This window comes from Hemiscyllium ocellatum, assembly GCF_020745735.1.
Source record: "Hemiscyllium ocellatum isolate sHemOce1 chromosome 27 unlocalized genomic scaffold, sHemOce1.pat.X.cur. SUPER_27_unloc_1, whole genome shotgun sequence".
Classification (NCBI taxonomy): Eukaryota; Metazoa; Chordata; class Chondrichthyes; order Orectolobiformes; family Hemiscylliidae; genus Hemiscyllium; species Hemiscyllium ocellatum.
In genome coordinates, this window is record NW_026867476.1 from 2,430,895 (window position 1) to 2,450,188 (window position 19,294).

Below are 19,294 nucleotides of genomic sequence, written 5' to 3' on the forward strand. Positions count from 1 at the left end.
GGGCACGTTTTTAAAGTGAGAGGAGAGAGATTCCGTGTGTGGAATGGGCTTCCACAGGGAGTGGGGGATGCAGGCACAGTCACAACGTCTAAAAGACATTAGGACGAGGACGTGAATAGGGAAAGGTTTGGAGGGACACGGGCCTGGAGCAGGAAGGCGGGACTGGTTTCAAATTTGGGATTAGGGTCGGCATGGACTGGTTGGGCCGAAGGGTCTGTTTTCGTGCCGTGAGACCGCTGGCTGGTCGAGGCGGAGTGAATTTATCCTGCGGGTCCACACTCACGCAAGGTAGAAATTTATTCACGTTCACAAAGCCGTGGGCGGGCGGGCGGGCGTCAGTCTGTGTGGGACCGCACCCCCTCCCCCCACCTTGGCTGTAAGTGCACAGAACGTGGGCAGACGTGGCTGCCCAGTTGCCCATCGACAATAGTTTAATGTCCTTCACCACCTTTACCCACGCGACACCCCCCCCACCCACCCAGTATCCTCTCTCTCTGAACCCGGCTCCCCGTGGACCTTGAGTGTCTCAGTACATGGACAACGCTTTCTCCTCTCCCTTGGGATTGGTGATCTTCTCCTTGTTTTTCAGGATAATGTCCAGCAGTTCCACCTGGGGACGGACAGAGAGAGAGAGAGAGAGAGAATCAGCGCCGGACACTGAGGGATTACCGCTGCGGTTCCCTCTGTCCCACCCCCACACCCCACCACCAGGCCATGTCTGACCTTGGGCAGCCAGGAAAGGTCATGTGTCGCTGACCAACTGCCCCACCCCCCCCCGGTCGAAAGGTTAAAGGTCAGCGCCTGGATCCAAAGAGTGAAAGGTGAGGATTTGCAACGCTCCATCACACACCCCCCCCCCACAGAGAGTGTCCGTCGGTGACTGTCCCCCCTACCCCCACAGAGAGTGTCCGTCGGTGACTGTCCCCCCTCCCCCCACAGAGAGTGTCCGTCGGTGACTGTCCCCCCTACCCCCACAGAGAGTGTCCGTCGGTGACTGTCCCCCCTCCCCCCACAGAGAGTGTCCGTCAGTGACCGTCCCCCCTCCCCCCACAGAGTGTCCGTCAGTGAGTGACCGTCCCGCCCCACAGAGTGTCCTTCAGTGACTGTCCCCCCCTCCCCCTCCCCCGCACAGAGTGTCCGTCAGTGACCGTCCCCCCCTCCCCCCCCTCACAGAGAGTGTCCGTCAGTGACCCTCCCCCCTCAGAGTGACCGTCAATGACCGTCCCCTCCTCCCTCCCCACAGAGAGTGTCCATCAGTGACTGTCCCCCCCCCTCCCCCGCACAGAGTGTCCGTCAGTGACCGTCCCCCCACAGAGTGTCCGTCAGTGACCGTCCCCCCCTCTCCCCCTCACAGAGAGTGTCCGTCAGTGACTGTCCCCCCTCCCCCTCCCCCGCACAGAGTGTCCGTCAGTGACCGTCCCCCCCTCCCCCCCTCACAGAGAGTGTCTGTCAGTGACCCTCCCCCCCTCAGAGTGACCGTCCCCATCTCCCTCCCCACAGAGAGTGTCCGTCAGTGACCGTCCCCCCACAGAGTGTCCGTCAGTGACCCTCCCCCCCTCAGAGTGACCGTCAATGACCGTCCCCTCCTCCCTCCCTACAGAGAGTGTCCGTCAGTGACCGTCCCCCCACAGAGTGTCCGTCAGTGACCGTCCCCCCCTCCCCCCCCACAGAGAGTGTCCGTCAGTGACTGTCCCCCCCCTCCCCCTCCCCTGCACAGAGTGTCTGTCAGTGACCGTCCCCCCCTCACAGAGAGTGTCCGTCAATGACCGTCCCCTCCTCCCCCGCCATAGAGAGTGTCCGTCAGTGACTGTCCCCCCTCCCCCACAGAGTGTCCGTCAGAGACTGTCCCCCCTCCCACGGTCAGGTTGAATGTGTCCCTGCCCCCCCCCAGACCCCTTACCCCACCCCCACCCCCCGGTGACTTACATAGAAGCCCCTGATGTCCATGACCATCGCCCTGAGCTCCATGTAGGCCGCCTCATCTTTCTCGTGGACCAGTTGGCGATAATCCATCTGGGGTGGGGGAGTGGGGGCAAGACAGAGAGAGTCAGGGGGTAGGGGTACACCGTGTGGGGTCAGGGTACCCGGCGGGGAGTCATCTGACACGTTCCTGAAATTCCCCCACCCCCCCACCTACTGACCAGCCACCGGCCCCCCTGAGGCTGCAGCGACTGCCCTCTCCCGGTTCGCCCCCCTGACCCCTGACCCCCACACCTCCCTGCCGTCAGTCTGCCCTCCCGTCTCCCCTTCCCCGTCTCTTGTCAGGGACCCCTCACGAACTGGGTCTGGTTTGCCCGGGTTCTCCCGGGGTCCAGGGAGGACGGGGCCGCGTTTCCCGAGGGACGTTTCCGGATCATCTCCGTCCTCCTCCTCCCCCCCCCCCCCCCCCAATCCGGGTATCAGCGGGGTGGAGGGGAGGGGGGGGGAGAGGGGAGATGCGTGAGAGATTGTGGGGGGGGGAGGGGAGTGGGGGTGGCGGGGGGGGGGGCGTTGGGGGTGGGGGTGGGGAGTGGTGGGGCGTGGGGGGTGTGTGGGGTGGGGATGGGAATGGGGGGGTGTGAAGTTGGAGGTGGGGGGTGGAGGTGGGGGGGTGGACGTGGGGGTGGGGTGGGGGTGGTGGGGGTTGGGGTGGGGGTTGGGGTGGCGGTGGTGGGGGTTGGTGGGGGTTGGGGTGGTGTTGGTGGTGGGGGTTGGGGTGGGCTGTGTGGGGGTGGGGGGAGGGGGAGCTCGATGAACGGAGCTGGGTAGCCCCTCCCGCACCCCCCTTTCCCTTCCCCCCGGCCATGGACACAGACCCTTCGGCCCGAGCGGTCCGTGCCGACCCGGGGCTCCCGGCTCCTGGCCCTCCGCACATTCCCTCGTCACCTCCCTCTCCGAACGTCTCTTCAACGTTGGCTCTGCAGCCCCCGCCCCCCACTTCCCCGGGAAGATCATTCCATGGCGCAAACTGTGTGAAAAATGAATCCCCCCCTCCCCTCACGTCCTTTCTCAAACCTTTCTCCTTCCACCTTTAAAAGATTTGAAACCATCCCCCACCCCAGCCCAGGCCGGGGAACAGACCCCTCCCATTAACCCCACCCACCCCCCTCGTGATTTGGAGACCCGTGTTGTACTTTGCTCAAAAGACGCCCAACCGTCCACCAAACCGTGAGAGGTTCCGTGAATTCCCAGTTTAGGAATCAAACCAGTCTGACTCCGGACTGGGATACAGGGCGGCTTCAACCTCCACACCCCCTCCCGCCCCCCCACCCCACCCTTCCCATGCGCTGTCTGAGCTGAGATGGCACCTCACGTCAGAAAGCCTGTGGCTCTCTCGAGAACGTGACCCCATGAGCAGGTCTGGAATTCCCTTCGCAAACAGCTCAAACAAACCCTCCTGGTGAAGGAGCGGCGCTCCGACAGCTACAGCTTCCGAGTAAACCTTTCCGACTACAACCTGGCGATGCGTGACTTTTAACTTTGTCCAACACCACCCCCCCCCTCCCCACCTCATGATTTTAAAAGGTCCACCCCCCCTCAGCCTCCGACACTCCAGGGAAAACAACCCCAGCCTCTCCCTGTAGCTCGAACCCTCCAACCCCGGCAACACCCTTCACCGCCGCTCCCTCACCACCAGACGCCTGGAGGAAGAACGCCTCATCTTCCGCCTCGGAACACTTCAACCCCAGGGCATCAATGTGGACTTCAACAGTTTCCTCATTTCCCCTTCCCCCACCTCACCCTAGTCCCAAACTTCCAGCTCAGCACTGTCCCCATGACTTGTCCGGACTTGTCCGACCTGCCTAGCTCCTTTTCCACCTATCCACTCCACCCTCTCCTCCCTGACCTATCACCTTCATCCCCTCCCCCACTCACCTATTGTACTCTATGCTACTCTCTCCCCACCCCCACCCTCCTCTAGCTTATCTCTCCACCCTTCAGGCTCTCTGCCTTTATTCCTGATGAAGGGCTTTTGCCCGAAACGTCGATTTTACTGCTCCTCGGATGCTGCCTGAACTGCTGTACTCTTCCAGCACCACTGATCCAGAATCTGGTTTCCAGCATCTGCAGTCATTGTTTCTAACATCCTTTCTGAACCCTTTCAAGGTTCACCACATCTTTCCGATAGGAAGGAGAGCAGAATTGATCACAGTACGGTATTCCAAAAGCAGCCGAACCAAGGTCATGTCCGGCTGTAACGTGACCTCTCTGCACTGACCAGTAAAGGCAATACAGGACCCTCCTGTTCCTGTGCAGCAGGCTGGAGAAATGGGCTGAATGGCCTCCCACCTCTCCTTACAACTCAAACCGCTCCCTACCCCCCCACCCACATTCCTGGCAAAACCCTGGGAAATCTCTTCCGAACCCGCTCCTGCTTAACAATCCCCTTCCTGTAACGGGGCGACGGGAACCCGGACACGGTACTCCAGACGAAGCCTCCCCAATGTTCTGTACAACCCCAACGTGATGTCCCCAGCTGCCCCAGCCCCCGCCCCGTGCTCCTGTCCTCCCGCCTGACGGAGAGAATCGGCAACATCGACGGTGCCCTCTTAACCTTATACCCCAGAGGGCCGGTTGGGTCTTAAGGAGGGAATGAAGGGATAAGAAACACTCCCGACTTCGCCGATCGCCACTCTCCAGACGGAGAGAGGGGTTCTTTTGGAGTCCTCTGTCAGAGAGATCGGAGATAATGTTCCACGGACGGCTCCTGTGTCCGGCTCTCCTGTCCCCCCCACACTCCGATCGCACTGAGTCACTCTCACTGGGACAAATTCTGCTTTTCCCAGTCGGAAACCTCTCTTGATGAAAACCCTCCCATTTCGGGCATCATCTTTTCCTTTTATTCCGGCTCTGCCCAGCATTCGTTTCCCCCCGTCCCTAATTGCCCCCTGCCTTGAGAAAGTGGGGGGGGGGGGTTGGTGAGCTGCCTTCTTAGCCACGTGCTGCTGTGGGGTAGACCCACGATGCCCCTCAGGGAAGGGGGCAATCCCAGGATTCTGACCCAGGAAGGAACGGCCGATAGATTCTGGGACAGGGAGTGGTTTGGGGAGGGGGGGCGGTGGGTGTTCCTATGTATCTGCTGCCTCTTCCCCCCCCTTTCTAGATGGTAGAGGGGTGTGTGGCGGGGGGGGGGTTTGGGAAGGTGCTGTCTAAGGAGCCCCTCGGTGAGGTTCTGCAGTGGGTCTTATAGACGGTACACACTGAGGAGGGTGGGGGGAGGGACCGGGGGGTTTGTGGGGGTGGGGCCAATCGAACAGGGAGTGGGGAGGGGGCTGCTTTGTCCCTGGGCGGTGTCGAGCTTCTCAGGTGTTGTCGGAGCTGCCCCCCCCCCATCCAGGAGCAAGTGGGGAGTATTCCCTCCCCCTTCCTGACTTGTGCCTTGTCGATGGTGGGACAGGGCTTCGGGGGGAGAGTCAGGAGGGGAGTGACTCGCTGCAGGATTCCCAGCCTCTGACCCTGCTCTTGTAGTCACTGTGTTTATCTGGGGCTGGTCCATGTTCAGTTTCTGGTCAACGGTAACCCCCAGGATGTTGATAGTTGGGTGGAATAGGGTTCAATGACGGTAATGCCATTGACCGTCAAAGGTGGTTAGATTCTCTGCACAAAATACACTCTGACTCCTATCACTTGCAGGGGGGGAGAGGGTGCTTAAACCCGGTTTGGCCACGTAGCGTCTGCCCCTGTATTCCCAGTTCACTCACCACGTGTGTGTCTTTGGAGGCTTTGGCCACTGCATCTCCGCGCTCCGTGAAATACCTGCCGAGAGGAGAGAGAGTGTGTGAGAGAGAGAGGGACTGTGTGTGTGTGTGTGTGTGTGTGTGTGTGTGTGTGTGTGTGTGTGTGTGTGTGTGAGAGAGAGAGAAGGACAGTGTGTGTGTGAGAGAGAGAGAGAGAGAGAGAAGGACAGTGTGGGTGTGTGTGAGAGAGAGAGAGAGAGAAGGACAGTGTGGGTGTGTGTGAGAGAGAGAGAGAGAGAAGGACAGTGTGGGTGTGTGTGAGAGGGAGAGAGAGAGAGAGAGGGACGGTGTGTGAGAGAGGGAGAGAGAGGGACGGTGTGTGTGTGAGAGAGAGAGGGACGGTGTGTGTGTGAGAAAGGGACTGTTTCTGTGTGTGAGAGAGAGAGGAGCAGTGTGTGTGTGAGAGTGAGCGAGAGGGATAGTGTGTGTGTGAGAGAGTGAGAGTGGGACTGTTTGTGTATGTGTGTAGATATCGATGTATAGCCAGTCCCCAGCCTGTGAGAGTGTGGATATAGATGTATAGCCAGTCCCCAGCCTGTGAGAGTGTGGATATAGATGTATACCCAGTCCCCAGCCTGTGGGAGTGTGGATATAGATGTATACCCAGTCCCCAGCCTGTGAGAGTGTGGATATAGATGTATACCCAGTCCCCAGCCTGTGGGAGTGTAGATTTAGATGTATAGCCAGTCCCCAGCCTGTGGGAGTGTGGATATCGATGTATACCCAGGCCTCGGCCTGTGAGAGGTCACTTACTTTGTGATGCTGGTCTGAAACCCTTCCACCTTGGTCTTGACTGCTGCTGTCCGCTCCAGAATCTTTTCCTGAGGGAAACACGGGTGAGATCTGTCAAAGTCCAGAGGCCAATCCACCCCTGAATCCCTCACCACTGCCCTTCCCCCCCCCCCCCCCCCCCCCACCTTCTGGACACAGGGTAACTCAGGTAAATGACACCCCAGGTTCCTGGGAACGATATCACGGAGAGATATAGACAAAGGGGATTGTGGAAGGACGTTGTGAAACTTGAAAGGGTTCCGAAAAGATTTACAATGTTGTTGCCAGGCTTGGAGGGTTTGAGCTACAGGGAGAGGCTGAACAGGCTGGGGCTGTCAGAGGTCTATAAAATCTTGAGAGAGCATGGATAAGGTTAACAGACAAGGTCTTTTCCCTGGGGTGGGGCGAGTCCAGAACTCGAGGGCATAGGTGTTGGGTGAGAGGGAAAGATTTAAAAGGGGCAACGTTTTCACCCAGAGGGTGGTGCGGGTGTGGAATGAGCTGCCAGAGGAAGTGGTGGAGGCTGGTACAATGACAGCATTTAAAAGGCATCTGGATGGGGACAGGAATGGGAAGGGTTTGGAGGGATATGGGCCAAGGGCTGGCAAATTGGATGAGATTAGGTTCAGGATATCTGGGTCGGCACGGACGAGTTGGACCGAAGGGTCTGCGTCCGTGCTCTATGACTCTAAGTGGCTGTTTGGAACAGAGTTCAATCCCGGGCACCTCCCTGGGGGAAGAGCTCCATTGGAAGGGGCAAGTTGAGGAGGTTTACCCTGGGGCGTGGAAGGGGTTAAAGGATCGGTGCGGGGGTGGTGGGGGGGAAGGGGTGTGGGGGGGGGGTGGGGGGGAAGGGGTGTGGGGTCACACACTGAGCTTGTATTCCCTCAAATGAAGAGTTGGGGCATCGAGAGAGAGGAACCGGAGTCGGCCATTCCATCGTTCATTCCATTGGCCAACGGGGTCATGGGGTGGGCGGCCATCTTTGTGTGAGCAGGCAGCACAGGGAAAGGGTTAACGGAGGTCACGAGCTGGTCGGCCATTGTCTCATCGATCGACAACCAAGGGTCCCCACACCTCAGGCCATTTCGGGGTTCACTGCGGGTCACAGAGGTAAGATCTCAGGACTGAGAACCTGTGGCATTCCAAGGGTTCAAGTCCCGGTGTGTGCCCCGGGAGAAGTTCCAATTCGCTCGTGGTCTGACCCATGGCCGTTGTGGAGCAAAGGCACAGTGCCGCTGCCTCATGGCGCCAGGGACCGGGGTTCAATCTCACCCTCGGTGCGACTGACAGTGTGGAGTTTGGACGTTCCTACCATCCACTCCCCACCCCCACACAGTGTCTGCGTGGGTTTCCTCCGGGTGCTCCAGTTTCCTCCCACAGTCCAAAGATATGCAGGTTAGGATGGATTGGCGGTACTAAATTACCCATTATGCCCAGAGATATCCAGGTTAGGGCCGATTGGCTGTACTAAATTACTCATAATGCCCAGGGATGTGTAGGTTAGGGTGAATTGGCCATGCTAAATTACCCATAGTGCCCAGGGATGTGTAGGTTAGGGTGGATTGGCCATGCTAAATTACCCATAGTGCCCAGGGATGTGTAGGTTAGGGTGGATTGTCAGTGCTAAATTACCCATAGTGCCCAGGGATGTGCAAGTTAGGGTGGATTGGCCATGCTAAATTACCCATAGTGCCCAGGGATGTGTAGGTTAGGGTGGATTGGCCATGCTAAATTACCCATAGTGCCCCGGGATGTGTAGGTTAGGGTGGATTGGCCATGCTAAATTACCCATAGTGCTCAGGGATGTGTAGGTTAGGGTGGATTGGCCATGCTAAATTACCCATAGTGCCCAGGGATGTGTAGGTTAGGGGGGATTGGCTGTGCTAAGTTACCCATAGTGCCCAGGGATGTGCAGGTTAAGGTGGATTGTCCGTGCTAACTTGCTTGAGAGTCAGCCATGTTGCTGTGGGTCTGGAGTCACATGTCAGCCCGACCAGGTTAAGGAAAGCCGTCTCCTTCCCTGAAGGGGACATGAGGGAACCTAATGGGGTTTTCCCTCCTGGTCATCACTGGACCCTTGGTATTTGATTTTTCTGGATTGAATTCAAATTCCCGCCGTCCAGACCGGAGCGAGATTTGAAGCCGGGACGTCCCATGGATGAATGGGCCCGGCCATAATACCACTGGGCCATCGCGCCCCACCTCCCTCAACCCGGAGGAGATACAGCGAGCAGAGTGGGATCGCACTGTGCGTGCCAAGCAAGATGGCATACCGACGCGGCACTGAGCCTTGCACTGAAGGATCATGACGGTGGGAGATCTCACCGCCGTCCCCACCCAGGTCCATGTGACTCCTGTCGCCAGGCCGACGCGGTCGACTCTGGGTTGTCACGGAGGTGGTGTGGTGGAGGGGGGAGGGGAGAGCGATGAATGCTGGGCTAATCTCCCCTGCCACAATCCCCCAAACAGTCAACGCGAGCGCCCACCAGGGCCCGCTTGGCCAATCTCACACTGTCTCCCACCCCCACCACCCCACCATCTCCCCTCACCCCCACCAGCCACAACCCTCACCTGAATGGCGACGCCAAAATCATTCCCATCTTCGATCTTTGGCACCATGTACTGGATCCAGGCGGTTATCTGGGAAAGAACCAGGCAGAAGGGATAGGTTGGGAGACGAGAGATGATCAGGCAGAGAGAGAGACAGAGAGACACTCGCACAGGCAGAGTGACGGCATTCAATCCTTCCTAACAGCAAGTAGCAAGTGAGAGGGAGGGAGAGAGGAGACAGAGCTCAGTGCGGACCCTGGGGTGTGTTATTGGGAGCTCTGTATTGTACCTGTCTCTGAGAGAGAGGGAGAGAGCTCAGTGTGGGTCCTGGGGAGTGTACAGGGAGCGCTGTATTGTACCTGTCTCTGTGTGTGAGAGAGAGAGAGAGAGAGAGAGCTCAGTGCGGACCCTGGGGTATGTTATTGGGAGCTCTGTATTGTACCTGTCTCTGAGAGAGAGAGAGAGAGCTCAGTGCGGACCCTGGGGACTGTTACAGGGAGCTCTGTATTGTACCTGTCTCTGAGAGAGAGAGAGAGAGGGAGAGAGCTCAGTGCGGATCCTGGGGAGTGTACAGGGAGCTCTGTATTGTACCTGTCTCTGAGAGAGAGAGAGAGAGAGGGAGAGAGCTCAGTGCGGGTCCTGGGGAGTGTACAGGGAGCGCTGTATTGTACCTGTCTCTGTGTGTGAGAGAGAGAGAGAGAGAGAGAGCTCAGTGCGGACCCTGGGGTATGTTATTGGGAGCTCTGTATTGTACCTGTCTCTGAGAGAGAGCTCAGTGCGGACCCTGGGGACTGTTACAGGGAGCTCTGTATTGTACCTGTCTCTGAGAGAGAGAGAGAGGGAGAGAGCTCAGTGCGGATCCTGGGGAGTGTACAGGGAGCTCTGTATTGTACCTGTCTCTGAGAGAGAGAGAGAGAGAGAGAGAGAGAGAGAGCTCAGTGCGGATCCTGGGGACTGTTACAGGGAGCGCTGGATTGTACCTGTGTCTGTGTGAGAGACTGAGAGAGAGAGAGAGCTAGTGCTGATATGGCAGGGGGCTGTCCCGGGAGTACTGTGTGGTCTGGAATTTCCTGTCTCACTCACCACGATGCAGGCTTCTTTGAGTTCGTTGAGTTGCGGTTTGACACATTGCACCAAGTTCAGAATCTTCTCATTGGCCTTGATCAGGCCACATTTTGGGGCTGTGTGGAAGGAGAGAGGGAGAGAGAGAGAGGCTTAGTTGCCAATCTCGGAGAATGTTTTACCCCATTCCCATGCTCTTGCTGCCCTCATAGAGGGAGAACATGGAGTCTTGGCAACGACACCTGCATACTGGCCAAGCCCAGGAACCAGGTCTCACTTATACCCAGCAACCAGGCCACGCCTGAGCCTAGTGACCAGGCCTTGCCTGAGCCTCGTGACCAGGCCTTGCTCGAGCCTAGCAACCAGGCCTCACCCGAGCCTAGCAACCAAGCCCCACCTGAGCCTAGTGACCAAGCCTCACCTGAGCCTAATGACCAGGCCTCAACCATGCCCAGAGACCAGGCCTCACTCAAGCCCAGTGACCTGGCCTCATCCATGCCCAGAGACCAGGCCTCACTCAAGCCCAGTGACCTGGCCTCATCCATGCCCAGAGACCAGGCCTCACTCAAGCCCAGTGACCAGGCCTCATCCATGCCCAGAGACCAAGCCTCGCCTGAGCCTAGTGACCAGGCCTCATCCATGCCCAGAGACCAGGCCTCATCCATGCCCAGAGACCAGGCCTCGCACGAGCCTAGCGATCGGGCCTCGCCCATGCCCAGAGACCAGGCCTCGCACGAGCCTAGCGATCGGGCCTCAACCATGCCCAGTGCCCAGGCCTTGCACGGGCCTAGCAATCGGGCCTCACCCTAGTCCAGCGACCAGGCCTCGCCAGAGCCTAGTGACCAGTGACCATGCCCAAGCTAAGCGACCAAGCCTAGCCCGAGTCCAGTTACCAGGTCTCACTGCAGCTGAGTGACCGGCCTTTCATCGGAGCCTAGCGACCAGGCCTCGCCCATGCCCAGCGACCACTGGAGCATAGTGCCCAGGCATTCCTGGAGCCTAGTGACCGGTCCGCACTCTCCTGAGACATAGAGACAGTGTCAATCTTTTACTGCGACTGGACTGGTGGGTGGAGGGTGGGGGCGACCTGGGTTCAAACCCCATCTCCTCCCCCACCCCACCCCACCCCCGGCCTCTACCAGTGCCTAATTCCACCAAATAAATCAGGATTCGGAAGCCGGACTGGGTCACGGTGAGTGTGAGCACCCGATTTGCGGGTCACCAATGTTTCCCTTAACCTTTACCCCCTTTAGGGGTAAGGATATCTGCCCTTCCCCTCCCCCAAAGGTCTGGGCCTCACCACGTGACTCCAGGCCACCACACACACCCATCTGACACTTAACCGTGCCCTCTGAAACATCAGAACGAGACCCAAGGGCTCGAAGGGGGTAATTACAGATTGGGGTTGGGGTACCAAATACTGAGTCCCATGAAAGGGCGATTAACAGGACGGTGTGGGGAGAGGAGCATCGTTTACCCCGGGGGATTGAGCAGGAGACCCTGAGTAATGGCGCATTTCACTCACGTTTCTCCTTTTTCTCCTTCCCATCTTCCGCCTCTGACGATCCGTTGGAATTCTCCTGCGGGGGCAGATGGTCAGGTTACAGCAGAGGGACAGCTTGGAGCTGGGGGAGAGGGCATGGTGGGGGTGGGGGAGGGTGAGTGTGATGCACGACTGAATGTTTGGCTTGACTTATTACTCAATCAGTCTGAACACAGCGGGGAAGAAGCTGTTCCTGAATCTGTTAGTGCAGGGAAGAAGCTGTTGCTGAATCTGTTCGTACGGGGAAGAAGCTGTTCCTGAATCTGTTAGTGCGGGGAAGAAGCTGTTCCTGAATCTGTTAGTGCGGGGAAGAAGCTGTTGCTGAATCTGTTCGTACGGGGAAGAAGCTGTTCCCGAATCTGTTCGTACGGGGAAGGAGCTGTTCCTGAATCTGTTAGTGTGGGGAAGGAGCTGTTCCTGAATCTGTTAGTGCGGGGAAGAAGCTGTTCCTGAATCTGTTAGCAAGGGGAAGAAGCTGTTCCTGAATCTGTTAGTGCGGGGAAGAAGCTGTTCCTGAATCTGTTAGTGCGAGGAAGAAGCTGTGCCTGAATCTGTTAGTACGGGGAAGAAGTTGTTCCTGAATCTGTTAGCAAGGGGAAGAAGCTGTTCCTGAATCTGTTAGTACTGGGAAGAGTTGTTGCTAAATCTGTTAGCACAGGGAAGAAAGTGTTCCTGAATCTGTTAGTACGGGGAAGAAGCTGTTCCTGAATCTGTTAGCACGGGGAAGAAGTTGTTCCTGAATCTGTTCGTACGGGGAAGAAGCTGTTCCTGAATCTGTTAGCAAGGGGAAGAAGCTGTTCCTGAATCTGTTAGTGCGGGGAAGAAGCTGTTCCTGAATCTGTTAGTGCGGGGAAGATGCTGTTCCTGAATCTGTTAGCACGGGGAAGAAGCTGTTCCTGAATCTGTTAGCGTGGGGAAGATGCTGTTCCTGAATCTGTTAGTGCGGGAAAGAAGCTTTTCCTGAATCTATTAGCACGGGGAAGAAGCTGTTCCTGAATCTGTTAGTACGGGGAAGGAGCTGTTCCTGAATCTGTTAGCACGGGGAAGAAGCTGTTCCTGAATCTGTTAGTACTGGGAAGAGTTGTTGCTAAATCTGTTAGCACAGGGAAGAAAGTGTTCCTGAATCTGTTAGTACGGGGAAGAAGCTGTTCCTGAATCTGTTAGCACGGGGAAGAAGTTGTTCCTGAATCTGTTCGTACGGGGAAGAAGCTGTTCCTGAATCTGTTAGCAAGGGGAAGAAGCTGTTCCTGAATCTGTTAGTGCGGGGAAGAAGCTGTTCCTGAATCTGTTAGTGCGGGGAAGATGCTGTTCCTGAATCTGTTAGCACGGGGAAGAAGCTGTTCCTGAATCTGTTAGCGTGGGGAAGATGCTGTTCCTGAATCTGTTAGTGCGGGAAAGAAGCTTTTCCTGAATCTATTAGCACGGGGAAGAAGCTGTTCCTGAATCTGTTAGCGTGGGGAAGGAGCTGTTCCTGAATCTGTTAGCGCGGGGAAGAAGCTGTTCCTGAATCTGTTAGTACTGGGAAGAGATGTTGCTAAATCTGTTAGCATAGGGAAGAAAGTGTTCCTGAATCTGTTAGCATGGGGGAAAAGCTGTTCCTGAATCTGTTAGTACAGGGAAGAAGCTGTTCCTGAATCTGTTAGTACGGGGAAGGAGCTGTTCCTGAATCTGTTAGCACGGGGAAGAAGCTGTTCCTGAATCTGTTAGTACTGGGAAGAGTTGTTGCTAAATCTGTTAGCACAGGGAAGAAAGTGTTCCTGAATCTGTTAGTACGGGGAAGAAGCTGTTCCTGAATCTGTTAGCACGGGGAAGAAGTTGTTCCTGAATCTGTTAGTACTGGGAAGAGTTGTTGCTAAATCTGTTAGCACAGGGAAGAAAGTGTTCCTGAATCTGTTAGTACGGGGAAGAAGCTGTTCCTGAATCTGTTAGCACGGGGAAGAAGCTGTTCCTGAATCTGTTAGTGCGGGGAAGGAGCTGTTCCTGAATCTGTTAGTTCGGGGAAGAAGCTGTTCCTGAATCTGTTAGTGCGGGGAAGAAGCTGTTCCTGAATCTGTTACTATGTGTATTCAAACATTTTGTCTCCTGCCGGATGGTAGAGGGTGTAACCGGGGTGTGAGGGGTCTTTGACTTGGTCGGTTGCTTGGTCCCGTTGGACATTTTGGGAGGGAGGCCCATTTTAAATTGGCAGGAGGCCATTCAGCCCCATCCCTCCCTGAGCCTGTCATACGTGAACAGCGGGAGGCCACTCAGCCCACCTCCTCCAGCCTGTCAGACATGCACACAGGAGGCCACTCAGCCCCAGTATTCAGACCATGCCCGACAGCCCCCCGACGTGCAGTGCTGAGGTGACTCCGGGCATGGCCTATTGGGTAGGATGTCACACCGTGCCTCCTACACCTGCCCCCTTTCCTCCACCTTCATTGCCCGCTGCCAATGAGGACCCGGGAGCTTTCCCACCCAGGCCATGCCCGTGGGATCTTGCTGTGCCCACCTGTTCTCCTCGCCCGCGCCCCCACCTTCCCACCCCACCTCACCCCAGCCCAAACGCTATTGAGCACGCGACCTCTGGGGTGGGGGGTGTGAAGGTCAAAGGGCTAGAGGTCAAGTGGGTCAGAACGTGACCCCGCATTGAGCCCTCCACTTCCCCCACCACCAGCCCCACCCTCAGCACCCCTCATCTGCGAGTCTCGCTCCCTCTCTCTCCCTCTCTCCCTCCCTACCCGTCTGTCTCTCTCATACACTCACCTCATCCTTTTTCGGGGGGTCCGGGATGGGGATGTCCAGTTCTCCGTGAACCAGGGACAGGTCAGACACGTTCAGGATGTCAGCCTGCGAGCCAATGGGAACGAGACGGTCAGGGGTGAGGGGTCAGGGGTCACCTTCCCAGCTCTCCCTTCCGTCCCTCTCCCCCTCACCTTCCTCCCATTTTCCTCCCCTCCCCCTCACCTCCCTCCCCTCCCCCTCAACTTCACTGCTCCTCCCTTCCCCTCCTCCCCTCTCTCCCTCACCTCCCCCTCCCGTTCCTCCACTCCCCCTCAACCTTCCCTTCCCTCCTCCCCATCCCATCACTTTCCTCCCCTCACCCTCCCCTACTCCCCTCTCACCTTCCTCCCCTCACCTCTCCCCCTCACCTTTCCCCCACCCTCCTCCCCTCCCCCTCACCTTTCCCCCACCCTCCTCCCCTCCCCCCAACCTTCCCTTCCCTCCTCCCCACCCCATCACTTTCCTCCCTCACCCTCCCCCTACTCCCCTCTCACCTTCCCTCCTCCCCCCACCTCCTCCCCCACCCCCTCAACTTCCTCTCCTCCCCCACCCCCTCACTTTGCCCCCCACCCCCTTCACCTTCCCTCCCTCCCCCAACCCCTCACCTTTCCCCCCCACTCCACCTTCGAGCCCCTCTCCCAGGAATGCTGGAAGTGACTCTGGGCTTTGAGGGGGAGGTGTGGGGGCGGGGGGTGATTGGGGGAATACTCTCACCGTCAGCAGAGATTCCAGCTCCCGTATCTTTTCTGGCAGACGGCTCGAGATGAGACGGTGAGCCTGTGGGAGAGAGGGGGAGGGTTAAAGCAATAGGGCTGGGTACCCACACCCCTCCACACCATACACACACCATACACACACCATACACACACCATACACACACCATACACACACCATACACACCATACACACACCATACACACACCATACACACACACCATACACAAACAATATACACACCATATACACATCACACACAATACACACATCACACATACCATATACACACAATACACACACCATATACATATCACACACACCATATACCCATACCATATACACACACCATATATACATCACACACACCATGCACACACCATATCCGCACCTGGAAACAACCACATACCACACACACACACAGACCATATATACACCAACTACACACCATGCACACATTTCATATATACAAACCACATACACACCATACACACACCATATATACACCATGTACACACCATACACACACCATGTACACACCATGTATACACCATACACACACCATCTACACATCCCATATATACACCATACACACACCATACATACACCATCTACACATCCCATATACAGACACCGTGTACACACTATGTATCCCCACATCATGCACACACCATGTATACACCACGTACATACCATACACACACTATACACACACCACATAAACACCATGTACACACCACATACACACCATACACACACCAAGTATACACCACGTACACACCATACACACACCATGTACACACCATGTATAAAACACGTACAAACCATTCACACACCATGTACACACCATCTACACATCCCATATGCACACCATACACACACCATGGACCCCCACACCATACACACACCATATACACAAACCACATACACACCATGTACACAGACTCTCACACAGACTCACACACAGACCTCTAAAAGACCTGTAGACATTTGCACGAACAGGAAAGGTTTGGAGGGATATGGGCCGAGCGAGGACAGGGTGGGGATATATTTAGTATTGGATTAAGGACAGCACGGACTGGTTGAGCCAAAGAGTCTTTTTCTGTCGTCTGTGACTCAACACAGCCCTGAACGTATCGACCCTTCAGAGGCATCGCACCTGCAGACAGCTCCCCCTGCACCCCAGTCCCAGCAGATACACACACACACAGGCACCCCTCCTGCCCCCTGAACACACTCAGTACCCACACATAACACACAGACACCCCTCCTGCCCCCTGAACACACTCAGTACCCCACACATAACACACAGGCACCCCTCCTGCTCCCTGAACACACTCAGTACCCACACATAACACACAGACACCCCTCCTGCTCCCTGAACACACTCAGTACCCACACGTAACACACAGGCACCCCTCCTGCCCCCTAAACACACTCAGTACCCCACACATAACACACAGACACCCCTCCTGCTCCCTGAACACACTCAGTACCCACACGTAACACACAGGCACCCCTCCTGCCCCCTGAACACACCCAGTACCCACACATAACACACAGGCATCCCTCCTGCTCCCTGAACACACTCAGTACCCCACACATAACACACAGGCACCCCTCCTGTCCCCTGAACACACTCAGTACCCACACATAACACATAGGGACCCCTCCTGTTCCCTGAACACACTCAGTACCCACACGTATCACACAGGGACCCCTCCTGCCCCCTGAACACACCCAGTACCCACACATAACACACAGGCACCCCTTCTGCTCCCTGAACACACCCAGTACCCACACATAACACACAGGGACCCCTCCTGCCCCCTGAACACACCCAGTACCCACACATAACACACAGGCACCCCTTCTGCTCCCTGAACACACCCAGTACCCACACATAACACACAGGGACCCCTCCTGCCCCCTGAACACACCCAGTACCCACACACAACACACAGGCACCCCTCCTGCCCCCTGAACACACCCAGTACCCACACATAACACACAGGCACCCCTTCTGCTCCCTGAACACACCCAGTACCCACACATAACACACAGGGACCCCTCCTGCCCCCTGAACACACCCAGTACCCACACACAACACACAGGCACCCCTCCTGCTCCCTGAACACACCCAGTACCCACACATAACACACAGGCACCCCTCCTGCTCCCTGAACACACTCAGTACCCACACGTAACATACAGGCACCCCTCCTGCTCCCTGAACACACTCAGTACCCACACGTAACACACAGGCACCCCTCCTGCCCCCCGAACACACTCAGTACCCACACGTAACACACAGACACCCCTCCTGCCCCCTGAACACACTCAGTACCCACACATAACACACAGACACCCCTCCTGCCCCCTGAACACACTCAGTACCCCACACGTAACACACAGGCACCCCTCCTGCCCCCGAACACACTCAGTACCCACACATAACACACAGGCACCCCTCCTGCCCCCTGAACACACTCAGTACCCACACATAACACACAGGCACCCCTCCTGTCCCCTGAACACACTCAGTACCCACACATAACACACAGGCACCCCTCCTGTCCCCTGAACACACTCAGTACCCACACATAACACATAGGGACCCCTCCTGTTCCCTGAACACACTCAGTACCCACACGTATCACACAGGGACCCCTCCTGCCCCCTGAACACACCCAGTACCCACACATAACACACAGGCACCCCTTCTGCTCCCTGAACACACCCAGTACCCACACATAACACACAGGGACCCCTCCTGCCCCCTGAACACACCCAGTACCCACACACAACACACAGGCACCCCTCCTGCCCCCTGAACACACCCAGTACCCACACATAACACACAGGCACCCCTTCTGCTCCCTGAACACACCCAGTACCCACACATAACACACAGGCACCCCTCCTGCTCCCTGAACACACCCAGTACCCACACATAACACATAGGCACCCCTCCTGCTCCCTGAACACACTCAGTACCCACATGTAACATACAGGCACCCCTCCTGCTCCCTGAACACACTCAGTACCCACACGTAACACACAGGCACCCCTCCTGCCCCCCGAACACACTCAGTACCCACACGTAACACACAGACACCCCTCCTGCCCCCTGAACACACTCAGTACCCACACATAACACACAGACACCCCTCCTGCCCCCTGAACACACTCAGTACCCACACATAACACACAGACACCCCTCCTGCCCCCTGAACACACTCAGTACCCCACACATAACACACAGGCACCCCTCCTGCCCCCTGAACACACCCAGTACCCACACATAACACACAGACACCCCTCCTGCCCCCTGAACACACTCAGTACCCCACACATAACACACAGGCACCCCTCCTGCTCCCTGAGCACACTCAGTACCCACACGTAACACACAGGCACCCCTCCTGCCCCCGAACACACTCAGTACCCACACATAACACACAGGCACCCCTCCTGCTCCCTGAGCACACTCAGTACCCACACGTAACACACAGGCACCCCTCCTGCCCCCCGAACACACCCAGTACCCACACATAACACACAGACACCCCTCCTGCCCCCTGAGCACACTCAGTACCCCACACATAACACACAGGCACCCCTCCTGCTCCCTGAGCACACTCAGTACCCACACGTAACACACAGGCACCCCTCCTGCCCCCCGAACACACTCAGTACCCACACATAACACACAGGCACCCCTCCTGCCCCCTGAACACACCCAGTACCCCACACATAACACACAGGCACCCCTCCTGCCCCCTGAACACACCCAGTACCCACACATAACACACAGACACCCCTCCTGCCCCCTGAACACACCCAGTACCCACACATAACACACAGACACCCCTCCTGCCCCCTGAACACACTCAGTACCCCACACATAACACACAGGCACCCCTCCTGCCCCCTGAACACACTCAGTACCCCACACATAACACACAGGCACCCCTCCTGCTCCCTGAGCACACTCAGTACCCACACGTAACACACAGGCACCCCTCCTGCCCCCCGAACACACTCAGTACCCACACATAACACACAGGCACCCCTCCTGCCCCCTGAACACACCCAGTACCCACACATAACACACAGACACCCCTCCTGCCCCCTGAACACACTCAGTACCCCACACATAACACACAGG

At 56.9% G+C, this 19,294-nt stretch overlaps 1 protein-coding gene across 1 annotated transcript in view; it reads right to left on the reverse strand.

The window, feature by feature from the left end:
- Window positions 1-279: 279 nt before the first annotated feature.
- The window catches only part of psme2 (proteasome activator subunit 2), a 31,694-nt gene continuing 12,679 nt past the window's right edge, over window positions 280-19,294 (reverse strand). Inside the window, exons 3-11 of the mRNA XM_060821463.1 lie at window positions 15,124-15,186; window positions 14,392-14,475; window positions 11,629-11,683; window positions 10,125-10,222; window positions 9,063-9,131; window positions 6,471-6,538; window positions 5,682-5,736; window positions 1,927-2,013; window positions 280-610 (exon numbers count right to left, since the gene is read on the reverse strand). Of these exons, the coding sequence (XP_060677446.1) occupies window positions 527-610; window positions 1,927-2,013; window positions 5,682-5,736; window positions 6,471-6,538; window positions 9,063-9,131; window positions 10,125-10,222; window positions 11,629-11,683; window positions 14,392-14,475; window positions 15,124-15,186 (663 nt within the window). The 3' untranslated portion in view covers window positions 280-526. The remainder of the gene's footprint in view (window positions 611-1,926; window positions 2,014-5,681; window positions 5,737-6,470; window positions 6,539-9,062; window positions 9,132-10,124; window positions 10,223-11,628; window positions 11,684-14,391; window positions 14,476-15,123; window positions 15,187-19,294) is intronic.